At 35.5% G+C, this 18066-nt stretch overlaps 1 protein-coding gene across 3 annotated transcripts in view; it reads left to right on the top strand.

Moving 5' to 3' along the window:
• PPP4R3B (protein phosphatase 4 regulatory subunit 3B) overlaps window positions 1–18066 on the top strand; it is a 67441-nt gene that overhangs the window by 35648 nt on the left and 13727 nt on the right. For all 3 annotated transcript variants that reach the window (XM_059187706.1, XM_059187705.1, XM_059187707.1), the window contains 4 exons: window positions 9132–9263; window positions 10338–10440; window positions 12964–13005; window positions 14723–14881. In XM_059187706.1, coding sequence (XP_059043689.1) covers window positions 9132–9263; window positions 10338–10440; window positions 12964–13005; window positions 14723–14881 — 436 coding nt within the window. The remainder of the gene's footprint in view (window positions 1–9131; window positions 9264–10337; window positions 10441–12963; window positions 13006–14722; window positions 14882–18066) is intronic.

Here is an 18066-nt window from a genome sequence, read left to right as displayed (position 1 = left end):
TCCCATCTTTCTTTTACTGGCCATTGTCTACTGTATTACCAACTGTGGTTTCATGTATTTTGTCTAGCTTTTTTTTGTTGTTCCAGATAGAAACTAAATCTAGTTCCTGTCACTCTTTCTTGATCAAAAACAGAAGTCTGATTTTGCATGTATTTTCACAGCAGATTTCACAGCAGTCAAGATGACTCTTATTACAGATTTAGAATGTTTGTGGATTCCTGTCTCTTGTATTTTCTTTAATAAATTATTTGTTTCATTAAAGTGACACTTAAGAGTAGTTAAAAAATAAATACAAGGATTCAGAAGTTTAAAGACTTTTGTATCATTGCAGTGGCAACTAGTATTTTGATTGTTAAAAAATTCCCATATTTTGCCCTTGTCTCCTCCTGCATCTTTTTTTATTTTAATCTAAGTCTGATTTTCATGGGTTTTTTTCCTTTTCTTTAACCATGTAACTATAATAATAGGCTTGAAGAGTGCTGTTCAGTTTCTGTGATGATGGAAATGTTTATTCTGTAACTACAAGGTAACCACTTGCTACCTGTGGCTGCCAAGCACTTAAACTATAGGTAGTGTGACTGAGGAATTACTATTTTTAATTTTAAACTCCCTCATGTGGCAAGTGGATACCATATTAAACAGCACAGGATTAGAGTATTTGTTACCTATACAGCCAGTCTGAGGAGTGACTCTTTTATTTATTTATTTAATTTTTTTTTTTTTTGAGATTTTATTTATTTATTTGACAGAGACACACAAAGAGAGGGAACACAAGCAGGGGGAGTGGGAGAGGGAGAAACAGGCTTTCCGCCGAGTGGGGATCCCAATGCGGGACTCCATCCCGGGCCCCTGGGATAAAGACCTGAGCCCAAGGAAGATGCTTAATAACTGAGCCACTCCAGTGTCCCCAAGGAATGAATCTTTTATTTTACAACCATTCTAAACAAAGGATGTCTTGATCAGGTCTCTGTTTTAGAAGTATAGTTCTACAGATAACTAAAGAAAGAAGACCTGACCTGTGGCAGAAGGAAGTAGGAGAATAAGAAATTAATGTATTACTTAGGAATGGGTTTGACTTCATATATCCGAATCCGAAAAACCAGGAGTGGCATCAGCAAGGTGGCAGAATTAGAAATTCCAGGTCTCGTCCCCACAACAGAAACTGATTTAACAGTTATTAACAGACAGGAATACCTCCATGTGACTTTAGAGTCCACGTGAGACGTAATAGCATTTGAGTGGAGCACAGAAATGAGAAAAGATACATTGAAAAAGGGTAAGAACAGTTTCAGTTTACCCTTGTCACTTCTCCCCAAGTGAGCATAGCACAGTACTGAGAGATCTTCTGGCCCCACAGATTCTCTCTCATGGGGAAAAGGAGAACAAAGTGAGAGTCTGACTGACATCTCCAGCCTTTCAGGATGCTACCATGAGGGCCATTTCTTTGAGGTCCTACCCAGAACAGTGAGGGAATCCCCTTGCAATAGCTAAGAACAAAGAAAAGAGGCAGGGGTTCTCAAAACTACCACACACATCTCAAAATCTGGTCCATGTACCCTAGTAATAAACCTAATCAAATGACCCAGCCAAAATCTCTGACTGGGCTGACTGGTGAAAACTTTCCCTGCCAAGGCCAGTCTGTAAAGACGAAAAGAGCTAACTGCTTCTTTAGATGGGCAGATATCAGCACAAGATTACAAAGATCAGGAGAACTTGACATCACCAAAACAAAGAAAATAAAGCTATCAAAACTGACCCTAAAATAATGGAAAATGAACTGACTGACAATTCAAAATAATTGTCTTAAAGTAGTTCATTGAAGTGCAAGAGAATACAGATAACTAAATGAAATCAGGAAAACAGTACATGAACAAAATGAGAAGTTCAACAGAGAAAAAGTATTTAAAAAGAACCAAAAGAGGGGTGCCTGGATGGCTCAGTTGGTTAAGCATCTGCCTTCTGCTCAGGTCATGATCCCAGAGCCCTAGGATCGAGTCCCATTTTGGGCTTCCTGCTGAGCTGGGGAGCCCGCTTCTCCCTCTCCCTGCTGCTCCCCCTGCTCGTACGCTTGCTTGCTTTCTCTCTGTCAAATAAATAAAAATCTTAAAAAAAAAAAAAAAAAAAAGAACCAAAAGAAATTGTAGAGCTAAATAATACATTGACTAAACTGAGGGGGGAAAAAAACAATAAACAGCTTTGATAGCAGACTCAGTCAAGCAGGAATAAAAAATCAGAGAACTCAAAGACAAGCCATTTGAAATTATCCAGTCAGAGAACTAAAAGAAAAAAGAGTGAAAAAAAGAGAAAGCTTTCATGAATTATGGGGTGCAATGAAGAAAAACAGTATATGTATTATGGTTCCCTCAAAGGAGAAGAGAAAGGGACAGAAACCTATTTAAAGAAATAATGGCTAATAGCATCAAATGAGGAGAGAGATATGGTCATCCAGGTAAATGAAATTTATATGTCCCCAAATAGATTCTATCCAAAGATGTCTTCACTAAAACACATTACAATAAAACTGTCAAAAGTCAAAGACCAAGAGAATTTTTAAAGCAGCAAGACAAAAAACAAAAAGCCTCATCACATACAAGAGAATTCCCATAAATCTCAGCAAATTTCTCAGCAAAAACCTTTCAGGCCAGGAAATAGTAAGCTGATATATTCAAAGTGCTGGAAAAAAACCCGGCCAACTGAGAATACTTTACCTGGCATAACTAGACCTGCCTTACAAGACGTGCTTAAAGAGAATTCTTTTTTTTTTTTTTTTTTTTTTAAGATTTTATGTATTTATTTGACAGACAGAGATCACAAGTAGGCAGAGAGGCAGACAGAAAGAATCAGGCCCCTTGCCAAGCAGAGAGCCCAATGTGGTGCTCGATCCCAGGACCCTGGGATTATGACCTGAGCCAAAGGCAGAGGCTTTAACCCACTGAGCCACCCAGGCACCCCTCTTAAAGAGTATTTTTTTTTTTTTAAGATTTTATTTATTTATTTGTCAGAGACAGAGGAAGACAGAGCAAGTGAGCACAGGCAGACAGAGAGGCAGGCAGAGGCAGAGGGAGAAGCAGGCTCCCTGCCGAGCAAGGAGCCCGATGTGGGACTCCATCCCAGGACCCTGGGATCATGACCCGAAGCCAAAGGCAGCTGCTTAACCAACTGAGCCACCCAGGCATCCCTTAAAGAGTATTTTAAAGTTTAAAATGAAAGATCACTAAACAGCTACAAGAAAGCATATAAAAATGTAAATCTCACTGGGGAAGATAAACATATAGGCATATATAACATAAAACCCCATTCATGGTGTATAAATCACTTTTAACCCTAGTATAAAAGACAAAAGATAAAATATTAAGAAAAACTGTAACTACAAAAGTTTTTAGTAGATAACACAGTATAAAATAAATTCTGGGACACCTGGGTGGCTCAATCAGTTACGAGTCTGCCTTCGCCTGGGTCATGAGCCCCAGGTCCTGGGATCAAGTTCTGCATCAGGCTCCTTCCTCAGCGGGGAGCCTGCTTCTTCCTCTGCCTGCTGCTCCCCTTTGCAGTGCTCACTGTCTCTCTCTTTCTGACAAATAAAATCTTCTTAAAAAAATTTTTTTTTAATTTTTAAGTACATAAATAATAAATTCTGGCACCAATAACATAGTATATAGGTTGGGAGTAAAAATGTAGTTTGTTTGGAATTGCTGATGAGATATGAATATTCAAAATATGTAAGGAATTCCTGCAACCTAGTAGCCAAAAAAAAACCAACCCAATTTGAAAATGGGCAAAGGAATTGAACAGACATTTCTCCTAAGTACACACATCTCTGTTAGGATGGCTAGTATCAGGGCTGTAGGAGAAGGTTGTCTCCACAGGAGTTAAAGTTCTTCGTAATTTTTGCTTGTTGGAGGAACTTGAAGGACAAAAAGTAGTAGGCAGTGGCACTGTCATTTATGCATAAACCTGGAGTACTCAAAATAGAATTCAGGTTTACAAGATGAAATCATGGAGAGAAGAATCATGCTGTGGAAGCATGTGTGTTTCTGAAAAGTAAAAATCTCAAGAAGGAAAAACAAATGGCATTCTTGATCCATCTTTTTTAGTGAAAGAGCTTCAGATGAAACTATCTGAAGTAGCAGCTACAATGTATGTTTTCACATTGTGTTAATTTTTGAAGTGGCCCTGGGTCCTAACTACAGTACTATCAAAAATACGTTCAGGATTGTTTAGATACCTGTATTTATAATTTAAAAAAATGTTGTTGGGGAGGTCAATGAATTTCTGTTAAAAGCCGTTCCTGAGGGGCGCCTGGGTGGCTCAGTGGGTTAAGCCGCTGCCTTCGGCTCAGGTCATGATCTCGGGGTCCTGGGATCGAGTCCCGCATCGGGCTCTCTGCTCAGCAGGGAGCCTGCTTCCTCCTCTCTCTCTCTCTGCCTCTCTGCCTACTTGTGATCTCTCTCTGTCAAATAAATAAAATAAAATCTTTTAAAAAAAAAAAAAAAAGCCGTTCCTGAGTTACATGTAACATACAAGGTAAGTATTTGTTTACAGTATTTGACAAACCATGCATTTAAGTACAACCAGCAAAAAGGAATAAGTATATGGATATGTGATTTTGAAATTAAAGTTAGTCTTAAAATGTAAATAAAATCTGGAACGTGTCCTCAAAAAAAAAAAAAAAAAGGGGGGGATGGCTAATACCAAAAATAAAGATGACAAGTCTTGACAAGGATATGGAGAAGAGTCCTTGGACACCTGGGTAGCTCAGCGGGTTAAGCCTCTGCCTTAATCTCAGGGTCCTGGAATTGAATCCTGCATCAGGCTCTCTGCTCAGCAGGGAGCCTGCTTCCCTACCTCACCTCCGGCCTGCTTCTCTGCCTACCTGTGATCTCTCTCTGTCAAATAAATAAATAAAATCCCTTTAAAGAAGAGTCCTAGTACACTGATGATGGGGATATATTGGAGCAGCCATCATGGAAAACAGATGAAAGTTCCTCTAAAAATTAAAATAGACTACTATATGATCCAGCAATCTTGCTTCTGTCCATAAATCCAAAAGATCTTGAAGAGATACCTGTCCTCCCATGTTCACTGCAGCATTATTCACAATAGTCAAGACATCTAAGCAACCTCAGTGTCCATCTGCAGATGAATGGATAAAGAAAATATTTCATATATGTACAGTGGAGCATTATTCAGCCTCAATAAAAGGAAGTCGTGCCATTCTTGACATCTTGGATAAACCTAGAGGACAATTTGCCAAGTGAAATAAGCCGGACACAGAAGGAAAAATACATGATATTTATTATAAAAGTAATACAGACTCATAGAATCAGAGAACAATGGTGTTTGCCAGGGGATGGGGCTGGGGGAAATGGGAAAGATCCTAGACAAAGGGTATAGAATTCCAGTTATAAAGGATGAGTAACATAGGACAGCATAGTACCTATAGTTAAGAATATTATATACTTGGGGCGCCTGGGTGGCTCAGTGGGTTGGAGCCTCTGCCTTCGGCCCAGGTCATGATCCCAGCATCCTGGGATCAAGCCCCACATGGGGCTCTCTGCTCAGGAGGAAGCCTGTTTCTCCCTCTCTCTCTGCCTGCCTCTCTGCCTACTTATGATCTCTATCTGATAAATAAATAAAAGAATAAAAATAAATAAAAGAATATTGTATGCTTTAAAATATGCTGAAAAGGTAGATACTATGTTAAATGTTTATATCACAGAAGAAAAGAAAAAACCCAACTTAGAATGGTTTTACCTAATGAAAGTTTTATTAATGTCACAGTAAGTCTTGAAGCAGCTCCATTATGACAGAAGACTTTCATCTTTTGAGTCAATCATCCTCATTTTCTGGTTTTAATGTCTATTACTTTGAGATTGCAAGATTGCTATTCCACCTCCAGGAATAAGAAGGGCAGAGAGCAAAATAATGGCTGGGAAGCTTTTGTGTTTTATTTTAAAACACTTTCCTGGAGGTTCCAATTAACAATTTCTACTTGGATTTCTTTGTCCAAAAGTAAGTTACCCTTAGCTATGAAGAATGCTGGGAAATTATGTTTTAGCTAAGTACATTGCCCCTAAACAAAATTTGGACTCTGCTAGCAAAACAATGAAAATAGAGACTAAATGGGTGCCTCATAGTATCAGCCACGTTGTCTCTCCTCTATGGCTACCTAACTTTCATACAGTTTTTCTTTCCTCATCCACCTTTCCCTCAAGGGACATAAATCAAGTTTCCATCATTTGAGTGTTAGGTAGTCTTCTTCAAGTCCAGATAAGACTCCTAGTATCTCAGTAACCTATAAACAGAAAGATAATTTATCTGCCCCCAACGTCAAGCAAAACTGCTTTTGTCTGGGAAGAGGGTGAACATACTTATAGCAATCATTCATTCATAACTGTGATACACTGGTTCATCAAATACTTGTTGAATAGCAGTAGCTTGGACTCCTTGTCCCAGGAGGTTCTTGATTAACAAAAGCAGCTGTCTCTAAAGAAATGCCCCTTGCCTATTTTTTTCCAAAACCTTTCTTCCCTCAGGATATTATCAGCTGTGGCTACATCTGAGTTGGGCAATAGAAGATGCCTTTCCTCCAAGGATCTATATAATCTTCACAGTCTCCTTTCTGTCAGTGTGAGTTCTCTGGCCAAGTAGTGGTCTTAAAGATTGAACAGTCATGGACTGTTGCCTATTTTAAAACTTTCTTGACAGTTAAGCTGCCTCAACTATTTAGTAGCCTTCCAGACTATTTGCTTCTTATGGATTTTAAAGATCTTTTCCAAATGTAGTCTTTTTTATTTTATTTAAGATGTATGTATTAGAGTGCACCATGAGCTGTGGGAGGGGCCAAGGGAGAGGGAGAGAATCTCAGGCAGATTCCCCAGTGAGCACAGAGCCCAACTGGGGTCAGTCTCATAACCCTGAAAGCATGACCTGATTAAAAACCAAGAGTCACATGCTCAACTAACTGAACCATCCAAGTACCCTGTATCCAAACATAAACTTTAAACCTAGAGATTTCAGTTAATCTGCTGACGTTTTGCCCTTCCTATCTGAAGCCTGGGGATCTTAAAATGTTTTAAAGAATAGCATTCAGTGGTGTATATACCTCTCTCTGGCAGGGAAGTCTTACAGGCCTGAGAAAGGCATTTCCTTTCTTACCTCCTAAAAAGGCTGTAGTTCTCTTTAACAGTCTGTTTCACCATGAAATATGTAAATTAGCTTTTGTCAATTTTGTAAGTCACTGAATTATGGCACTCAGTTTGGCATTGATACAGCTAGAAGCAGAATTTATGAGAAACTGCATGTAAGAGAGAAGACCAAAAAAGTTTGAAGACTGTATTGAAATGACGTTTCAGTGTATGAGCTATACCTTAAATATTTCTTGCCTCTCTGGTTTTATTTAGATGTAACCTAAATTCATCACTTATTATTTTTTTGTGCCTAGTTTTAAATGAATGAACTTATGAAAGAGGATTATATATAATTCAAATTATCTGAGGACCTAATTAACTGGTAGAATGTAAGTAGTACACATTGACATAAATGTAAAGTAAGTAAATGCCATAGCACTGTTCTGAGGAAAGGTTATTTTATGACACCTTGTCATAATATGTTAACATTTTACATGAGTTAAGCTTTGCCAATTGTGCCACTATAAGAAAGAGCAGCAGATTAGTGTAGAATCTACCATTTCCTCCAATTGAAATGAGGCTTGGGTCTGGATTTATTAATTAGCTCTATGAATTTTATTTCATAAATCGTAATTCCTCTTTGAAGAGATTTTAGTTTGTTTTTAATGCCATGACAGAATTGATTCATTGGTGTTGAAATTTTGAAACGCGGTAGGGGCTAGGATTCTCATTTTAAGCAGCTAAGTCCCTGTGACATGCTTTTGTTGGTTCTTAACAGAATTTAAGAACACAAACAACTTTACAGGGAAATATTTTTGGAAACCACAGTATGTTCAGTTTAAGGGGCTAACACAACAAAATAATAACAAAAAGTGCTTTATACTGGGGACGACTGGATGGCTCAGTCAGTTAAGCGTCTGCCTTCTGCTCAGGTCATGATTCTGGATCCTGGGATAGAGCCCCATATCTGGCTTCCTGCTCATCAGAGTCTGCTTCTCTCCCTGCTCTTGCAAATGCACACACACTCGCTCTCATATAAATAAAATCATTTTTTAAGTGCTTTATACTGAATATTTTTATTACTTTACAGAGTTCTCCCAATTTAAGAAGTTCATCTTAATTCCATGCAGTTCCCTTATTTCATCTTCTTCAGTTATTACCTTTCTTCCCCCAATAATAAATGTGTTCTCAAATTAGCTGATGTCAAAACGTTTTTCTTTGTACTGTACTTCAATTTCTAAGGCTTTTTTTTTTAAGATTTTATTTCGTTATTTGAAAGAAAGAGACACAGAGAAGGAATACAAGTAGGGAGAATGGGAGAGGGAAAAGCAGGCTTCTGGTGAGCAGAGGGCCCGATATGCGTCTCGATCCCAGGACCCTGGGATCATGACCTGAGCTCAGGGCAGACACTTAACGACTGAGCTACTCAGGCGCCACTTAAGATTGCTTAAAAATACAGGCAAAAGGTAAATAAATTTTGTCTCTGCAAGCTACTTTGTAGTTTCATAGTTAAGACCTAAAAGCATGCAACTAATGCATAGCTCTGTGGTTAGGTTATTATGTAACAGTGTACATCCACTTGCTCCAGTTGTGTACTGGGTTTTCTCACTTTTTTGCTAGAAAGGATTTTCTCATTTGAAGCTCAGATAGTCTGTGTTTTAGGGTCACGTGATGTGTGATCCTCCTCATTCATTCGCTTCTAAATTCATATCTGAGGCTGAAACCTAGATTGAGAATCTGTTAGAATCTCCATTGAACAAGAATCACTGATAAATGATTTTGTTTCTCACTCTCCTATATTGATGTTGCCGTAAGCTTTAGTGTGCTCTGGTTTTTTTAGTGGGCCTTTTTCAATCTAGTGTATTTAAAGAACTTGAAAAAATACTAGGAACATAAAAGTTTAAATAAGTTCATTTATTCTTTGGTTCTGATTTTGTTCTTTCAGTTGGTATATTTGTCGCATATTCAAACCAGTCCTAATGGAAGTACATTTTCTTTCAGGATATCCTTCTCATTAATGTAGTAATTGAACAAATGATCTGTGATACTGATCCTGAGCTAGGGGGTGCTGTTCAGTTAATGGGACTTCTTCGTACTCTAATTGATCCAGAGAACATGCTGGCTACAACTAATGTAAGAAATTATTCTGAGATAAAAATATTTTGGTTTAGGCAGTTTTAGAGGATTTCATGTATAATAAATTATATATAAATACATAAATAATATATAAATATAAAATCTTAAAATTTGTACAATTTTTAAAAATCATAAATACTTGAGCATTTGTACACTTGGTATCCAAGTAGCTATGGTGTTCCTGTAGCAGTTTATTTGTGGCAAAATAGAAGATTTGTAATCTGGGAAAATCTTAGTAAAATGTTAGCATTTCTGTTTATGGCTCTTAGCCTTATTCTGTTAACTTCTTAAAAATTAATATACAACATACGTAACATATTTAACACTGCTGAGCTGTAAACAGTAAAAATGGCTAAGATGGTAAATTTTAATGTTAAGTGTTTTTTAATCATAGTGGAAAAAATTAATATGTACTGAATGATCTCAACTGCTAAGAGAAATCATTCAGAAAAGACTTATGGAAGTATTCCAAAATACTAATAATTGTTGTCTCAAAATTCTGGGATTTTTTTTCTTTATAAAATTCCCTCATATTTAGAGAAGAATATATTGTTTTTAAATCATTACTTGTTTATGAGACCATTGTATAAAAATAGTGGTCAAAAAAATCAAAAGATACTGATTCCCAAATTTCCAAATAAGAAATTTTTGAAATTTAGAAAAGAGATCTAAATTCTGTCCTGATTCAAGTGGCTTGATAAATCAGTTTGGTGTTTTTTTCGTATTTGAATATGCTGTGAATGGAGTTTCAAATTTTCAGCAGTTAGTAAGTTGCTCCTCTCAACATTGCTTGGTAGATCTTCATTCCACTTCAGATCATAAGCATATTAGGAAAAAAATTCTTCTGAGTAATTTTCCTCAGAAAAATTTTTTATAATCTTATTTTCATTTTAATTTAATAATATGAAATAGATTTGATTTTTCAGTTCTGCAGAAATACAGTTAAGGTGAATGTAACTAGTTTTTTTGTTCTTTCATGATATCTTAAAGTATCTGTTGTATGTAATCTACACTAATTCTTAAAGATATTAAAAGATAATAAAATATTTTTTTTAATTCTATATGTTTCAGAAAACTGAAAAAAGTGAATTTCTAAATTTCTTCTACAACCATTGTATGCATGTTCTCACAGCACCACTTTTGACCAATACTTCAGAAGACAAGTGTGAAAAGGGTAGGGTCTCTTACTTATCTGCTTATGATTTCCATTTTTAAAGAGTGAAATAAGTAGTATAACTGTAACAGGCTGTCTGCTCAGTGCTTTATATGACAAGGAAAAATTAGAAAATCCAAGGGGAACCATCATGTTGGAGAATAATTTGGCTACATAGTAAAGCTCTTTAATTTCACAACATAAGGATCGAAAGTTGTGGGTTAATCAAAAAAGTTGGTTAAAGTAGAGAACGGTTTAAAAAAATAAACTCTGGTAACATTCTAAATGCTGACTCATTTGCTGATACTTTGTGTAGGGGCAAGACTTTCTTTTTTAATGTTTTTTTTTTATTTCCATGTCATCTTTTATCCATAAACTACACCCATAATTCATCAGCTACAACTTCTAGTTCTACTGACTTATAGTCTGTAGACTGTATTCAGCTTAGCCATAGATGGTACATTATTATGATATTTCATCAGTCTGTGATATTTAAAGTATGTAATCATACTGCCAGAAATAGTGTAAACAAAGGACTTTTGATAAGCATGCAACTCAACTGGTTTAAATGAGGGATGGGAGGGGTGGTTTTAGAGTGTTGGTTAATCCAATGAGTCATTTTAAAAGGGAGTCAATTAAAGAGAATGTTTGCTAAATTAATTAAGTTGTAAAATGGGCACAGATTACATAATACTATCACTTCAATTTCTGAGGGAACATTTATGCATATGTGTGACAGGTACAAGAATGTATAAGAAAATAAAGAACATGTGGTATATTCATACAGTGGAATACTCAAAAGCAGTTAAAAACTGAATTTCGAACTATTAACAAGTTCTTGAAAATACAAAATTGGATAAAAAAGCATGTTCCAGGGATGCCTGGGTGGCTCAGTCAGTTAAGCAGTTGCCTTCAGCTCGGATCATGATCCCAGGGTCCTGGGATGGAGTCCCACACGGGGCTGCTTGCTCAGTGGGGAGCCCGCTTCTCCCTCTGCCTCTGCCTGCCACTCTGCCTGCTTGTGCTCTCTCTCTCTGACAAATAAATTTTTTTAAAACATTAAAAAGCATGTTGCAGAATGTTTTCATGCAGAACAGTTTCATTTGTATAAATTAAAATAAATGCATTTTTAACTTTAATTTTAAAATAAAACACTTGCAGCATACAGAAATGTTTAGATAATTATATGGCAGACACCATATATTTCCTGTCAGCTTTATCAAAACTAACTTGCCCTATTTTTTTTTCATAATTTTTTTGAAAAGAAAATAAATTGCAGTAATTGTTGAAGTTTCCTATGCACCTCTTCATATTCTCACTTCACCTCCATCCCTCAAGGAATGTTGAATTTGAGGTTTATCACTCAGTGTCTGTTTATATTACTATAAGTGTAATGTATTATTTTTCATGTTTCCAAACTTGATACAAATTGATTTCTGTTGTACACATTGTTCTGCATTTTTTTTTCTCTTATTCAGTGAGTTTTTTAAATCTGTCCATATTGATACCTGGAGTTCTTATTTATTTTTAAGTCTTATATAGTATTCTCTATGAGTATGTTGTAATTTAGCCCCTCTGCTTCTAATGTACATTTAAGTTGTTTCTAGTTTTTGCTGTTAAATACAGTGCTGCGATAGACATTCATATTTTTCCTGTGCAAATGTGCTGTAAAATATATGTCTAAAATTCAGAACTTATAATATCCTACTTACTTTTTTAAAACTTCAAGACATAAATTATAATAATATTGTGTTATTCTGGAGTTTAAGAAATTTTTGTAGAGAGAGAAAGCTATCCTAATTATTGGAGGATGACTAAGAAGTAAAAGAAAATGTGTCCGTCTTTTCTCTGGTTGTAACCTCACTTTTTTATCAGAATATTTAGTGTCTTTTAACACTTCCTCATCCACACCCAATTCTATAAAAGGTGGTAACTGAAACAACTATTTTTTTAAATTGAAGTATAGTTGACACAGGATGCTACGTTTCTTTCAGTAAACAGCATAGTTGTTTCACAAGTCTGTACATTAAGCTTCACTCACCACAAGTGTAGCTCCCATCTCTCACCAGGTAATGCTGTTACGGTACCATTGACTATATTCCCCGTGCTGTACCTTTTATCCCTGTGACATACATTTCATAACTGGAATCCTGTATCTCCCTTCTCCCATTTTTCCCATCCCCTCACTCCCCTCACAACTAATTCTTTTTTTTTTTTTTAAAGATTTTATTTATTTATTTGACAGAGGGAGATCACAAGTAGGCAGAGAGGCAGGCAGAGAGAGAGAGAGAGAGAGGGAAACGGACTCCCTGCTGAGCAGAGAGCCCGATGCGGGACTCAATCCCAGGACCCTGAGATCATGACCTGAGTCGAAGGCAGCGGCTTAACCCACTGAGCCACCCAGGTGCCCCCCCTCACAACTAATTCTTGACAGTTACTCAGGTTAAATGAGATTATGACCAAAGACATCCTTTGTATGTTGTAAAGGACTAAGAAAATAGAAGTAATTATTACTGAAGTAACTGACTTTTTTTTTTTTGTTAGATAATATAGTTGGATCTAACAAAAACAGCACGATTTGCCCTGGTAAGTATGAATTTTATTTTATGAACTAATACAAAATTGTAAGCTTTTTTTGCTCAAAGTATAATGCATTTATTTATACAAGGCTAAGAAAGTCTTATTTTTTTAAAAATCCAAAAAAATTTACCTATTTCTTTCATTGTAAAGAAAAACATTCCATTTTCTCTAATATAAAAGATGGAAAACTGGTTGGAATTTTGTTTTTGTTTTTTACTGTAAATTAGAGCTTGTGTTCTGATTTTTTTTTTGAGAAGACATCTGAAAGTTGAGAATTTTAGTTCATTATTTTTGAAACCTAGTAAACTAAGACCAGCTAGGAACTAGTGTTAGTGTTCATGACAGCATTATGCTTAGGTATTATTTATGAACCTGAGTGTAAGCACTGTTGCTTCTACTTGGAACATGCATACTAGGGATGGGGCTAGGAGAATAGAAAATGCGCTGTGTGCACCTAGAATCCTGTCTCTTCTGCCAGGCTCATCAGTGGTCTAGGAGACCCAGTTTCAAATGAGGAGACCTTCAGAAATTGGATTAGTTAAGAGATAAAATGATTAATTTCATGTCCTAATTTGAGAAAGTGAAAATAAGATACTTAATTAACACTGCAGATCATTGTTACAAAATCTTTTTTGAATAAAATTAGGGAATTGAGAAATTAAGAGAGTGTAATTTTTTTATCAGAGTGAGGGACTAGTTCAGATACTGACTGTGGTATTTGCTGTTACACAGATGGGCCTGAAACAAGTAAAACTCTTTACTTGCATTTAGCACAGGAAGGATCTTTTAAATACCAGAACTGTATTTTGTATTTTTAATGGCTTTTCTGTTATCAAAACAATGCTGATTATTCCTGATGGCATCATAGTTCCACAAAATATTTATGTGTGTAATCTTCTTGAAAAATAGTTGGACTAGATTTATCCTGTAAGGCTGTGGTTCTTACTCAAAAAATTTCCTCACAGTTTAATATTTCTTGCCTAAAACATTTATAATAGGTGTCAGTAGTTATTGACATAAGCCCTTTGACATATATTCAATTTCGATGTTCAGGAACCAATTTGAAATCATTTCATTAAAGTATATATCAAGGCCTCTTGAGGGAAGAAAAGGTAGTTTACTTTAGTAGGCCTCGCATGGATATCACATTTTGATGTTAAAAAGATCATTGTTTATAAAAATCTCAATGTACTATTTTTCACTTTATATATAAGTAGCCAAAAATGTCCTTTCCTTAAAGAAGTCTCTTTAAGGAAAGCATATTAATTTTTCTTAGAAAGTTCTGTTGCACCATGCTAGGCAAAAAGCTTGACGTATTTACTCTTTACTGGGGACCCTTTAATAGATTTGTTAATATTAATAATGAAAGCAGCACACATTAAGGAAGTATTTCTAAGAAGATCTCAATGAGATCAATGAGGGTTTTCTTAGCATGTATGTATTTTTTTTTAATTGAGGCTTTCTTTCCTCTTAACACTAATAAGTATTTTATACAAAAGCCATAGAAGGTATCCATTTAGTCAATAAAAATGGATAGTACTGGAGAGTCTGCTAATGAAAAACTAAAAATCTGTAGCTCTTTAATTGATAATAATGAGGATTAGAAATACAGTTTTACTTTTGCTCTAAAATATGAGGCATAAACTGTATTCTCTTTATTTATCTTTATTCTCTTTATAACTGAATTATAATACTTATTTTCCTGTGATGACTTTCTTTGTAGATAATTATCAAACAGCACAGCTGCTTGCCTTAATTTTAGAACTACTCACATTTTGTGTGGAACATCACACATATCACATAAAAAACTATATTATGAACAAGGACTTGCTAAGAAGAGTCTTGGTCTTGATGAATTCAAAGCACACTTTCCTGGCCTTATGTAAGTAACAATTCTAAAAAATATTCTTGTATTTTAAGGATCAGTATTTTTAATAGAGATAAAACCTGAAGTTATCCATGTGAATTGATTTATTTTTTAGCAGTATATATACTGTCAAAGAGATGATTATGAGAAGTACTAATCTTTTGTTTTATTTAAAGGATAAGAGGAATAGGTCGTGGTGCTTTCCTACCCACATATTACTCACATGTAGATTGAGTTAGCTTAACTCTTGCAATAAAATACCATATATGATGACAACATTTCACTAATAGAACAAGTCCTGCTGTCTTTCACATCTTCTTCATCAAACTGTCATTTATAGTGCCTTTTTTTAAGGTTTATTTATTTATTATTTGAGTGAGAGAGAACACAAGCAGAGGAGTGGAGAAGAGGGAGAAGCAGACTCCCCACTGAGCAGGGAGCCCAATGTGGTGCTCAGTCCCAGGACCCGAGATCATGACCTGAGCCAAAGGCAGACACAACCAACTGAGCCACCCGGGTGCCCATATAGTGACTTTTAATACCTTTGAGATATGGGCCTTGAAATGTTTTTGCTTAACTCGGGTTATTTTTGAACTTGTGAAATAACTTATCAGTAGTCCCCCTCAGTATACCACTTGGACCAACCATAAGCAAACTTAAATGCTGATATTTGGCCTCAGTGTTGATTTTTGGCAAACTGTTAAGGTTCCTTTCCTCTTCATATTTTTACTGCAAATAGAGATAAAGTAACCTCCTTCACCCTCCAAATAAAAAGAGCTTTGCGTTAAAATTGAAACATTTAATTTAATTTAAATGTTAAATAAAATTTAAACATTTAATTTAATTTAAAAGATTAATCTCCCAGCTACTTTTTTTAAGGCCTTAAAAGTCGCCACCATTAACTGCGTGCACAATTTTTCCTATTCCTTTTTACACATCTTTACTAAGTTATGCAAACATTCACACTCCTATAGGTCTTTTTATTTTTATTAAAACAGGATCATATTAACATATTTCTCAGCCTCTCATTATTACTCTATGTGATGAAATACAGTCTCAACTAAATTTTTTTCTTAAATGTAGTTGAGTAACACTTGATGGAGTGGCTCTTCCATAATATATTCTGCTGTTCTGTAGTGCACAGAGTATGGGATTGTTGAGTATTTTGCCACTTCAAAGAACACTGTAGTAAATAGTGTAGTATATAAATCTTTTAAGTACTGGTTCCTTTATTTCCATAGTATGGATTCCCAATAATGATAATGCCAGGACAAAATGTTTATATAGTTTTAATGTATCCTTTTAAATTTGAATTTCACATATAGCCTCCAGATTACTTTCCCAAAAGATTGAAGCACTTGACACTCTTGCAGCACTATGTTACTGATTCCTAAAATGTTATGAAGAGGATGATGGAAAATGGGGTATTCCACTTGTGTTTTAATTTACATTTTCCTTGACATACTATATATTTTCCTATTTTAGTGCTTTTGAATTTTATCTGTGTGAATTGCCTATTTTTTTCTTACAGCTCTTATGTTTTAGGGATATTAATTTGTCACACTTGGGGGGGATAATGTCCCAGTCTCATTTATCTTTTGCATTTGCCTTTATTGATAGTATTTTTTAAATATATAATAGTTTTAAGATTCTCTATGATGAAAAATGTGTCTCTTTTCCTTTTATGAGTTTTGGGGTTTTTATCTTGCCTAGGAACATCTCCTATGTCCTAAGATTATTCAAATAAAATACTCTCCTCAATTTACTTCTCATTTTTATTATTCCTTTTTTTTACTTATATATATATAATACATTTGAAGTCTGTTTTTATATATGGTTTGGAGGGTGTTGCTTTGTTTTCTTTCAAATGGATAGCAAGTTTTGCCAGTCCCCTTATTAAATAAACTGTGTTTTTCTTACTGAATTAAAATTTCTCTTGTTGTATAGTTCGTTGCTATATATATCTTATGTCTTGTTTCTGAGGTATTTTTTTCTAAACCTGTCGTTTTATTAGATGAGATAAATAGGAAAGTTTATTCTTAGGCCACTGAGCCTCTTGTAAGGTTTAATATCTGCTAAGTCCCTGCTTGATTTTCCTTCTCATAGTTTTCTTGGTTCTCAGATATTTGTTCTTCCATAATAACTTAAAAATAATTTTATCCAGTTCATTTTGACCAGATTATGTTAAAATTTTCTATCAGTTTTGGAAGGATTGATGTTCTCATGATAGGTGTTCCTATCTGGCTTTCTGTAAATAGTCCTTTTGGATGAGTGCAGAGTATCCTGTTTATGTGTATATATCACAGCTGAACAAATCTCCAGTATTTAAATGTTTACATTGGATCAAGATTTCCATCATAAGTAGTGCAGTTGTAACTATATTGTGTCATTCACCCATTCGCCAGCAGTGTGTGAGAGTGCCTGCTTGCTCACTTACTTAGTCTTTTTAGTCATAAATATTTCTTGTCCTGCTACAAAAAGGCAATGTTAAAAAAAAAAAAGGCGATGTTATAAGTCTAGCACTTCTTTCACACTTGTTTGTGTTTTTTTGGTTTTTTGGGTTTTTTCTTCACACTTGTTTTGTGTTCCAGTTATCATACATTTATACCTTATGTGGCCTATTTCAGTTTTATTCTTAGATAGTATTTGGAACCTCTTTTGACAGGCACAGCTTCTTTTAATGACTTCCATCTGTGAACAACAGGTTGGAAATGAGAGACATTTCCGTTCAGTATTTAAAATTCGAAAAGCCACATTATACTGCTTGTTACTCTACTGTTCTTTTACCGATACAGCCTGACCTGTCACAGTTCATGTTTACCAAATACAAAACAGCTCATAGGCAATTGGTAAACAAGGGCTAAAATGTATCGGATTAAAATGTGTATGTTATAATGTATAGGTAGTGTCGGTTCATTGATGATTTCGGTTCATTGATGATTTTTCCAAGGCAAAGAGAACTGAAATAGTGGGAGTGGAACTATAGCCTTGATCAGAAAAAGTACAAGACCTTCAGCTCTCCTGTTAAGCTGGCAGCAGGAACCACTTTGGCTTTATTTTCAGAAAATCGAGAAGTACCTACCTCCAGAGCTCCCGCTGTGGGGAGGTGAGGCAGATTTGGGCAGGTTGCACCACTCCTGTGCCCACCTTCAAGAAAGACAGCCCTGTCCTGGCTCCGAGCTGCCATCGCTACATCATCT

The sequence above is a fragment of the Mustela lutreola genome, chromosome 9 (assembly GCF_030435805.1).
Source record: "Mustela lutreola isolate mMusLut2 chromosome 9, mMusLut2.pri, whole genome shotgun sequence".
Classification (NCBI taxonomy): domain Eukaryota; kingdom Metazoa; phylum Chordata; class Mammalia; order Carnivora; family Mustelidae; genus Mustela; species Mustela lutreola.
This window is presented reverse-complemented; position numbering and strand designations above follow the sequence as displayed.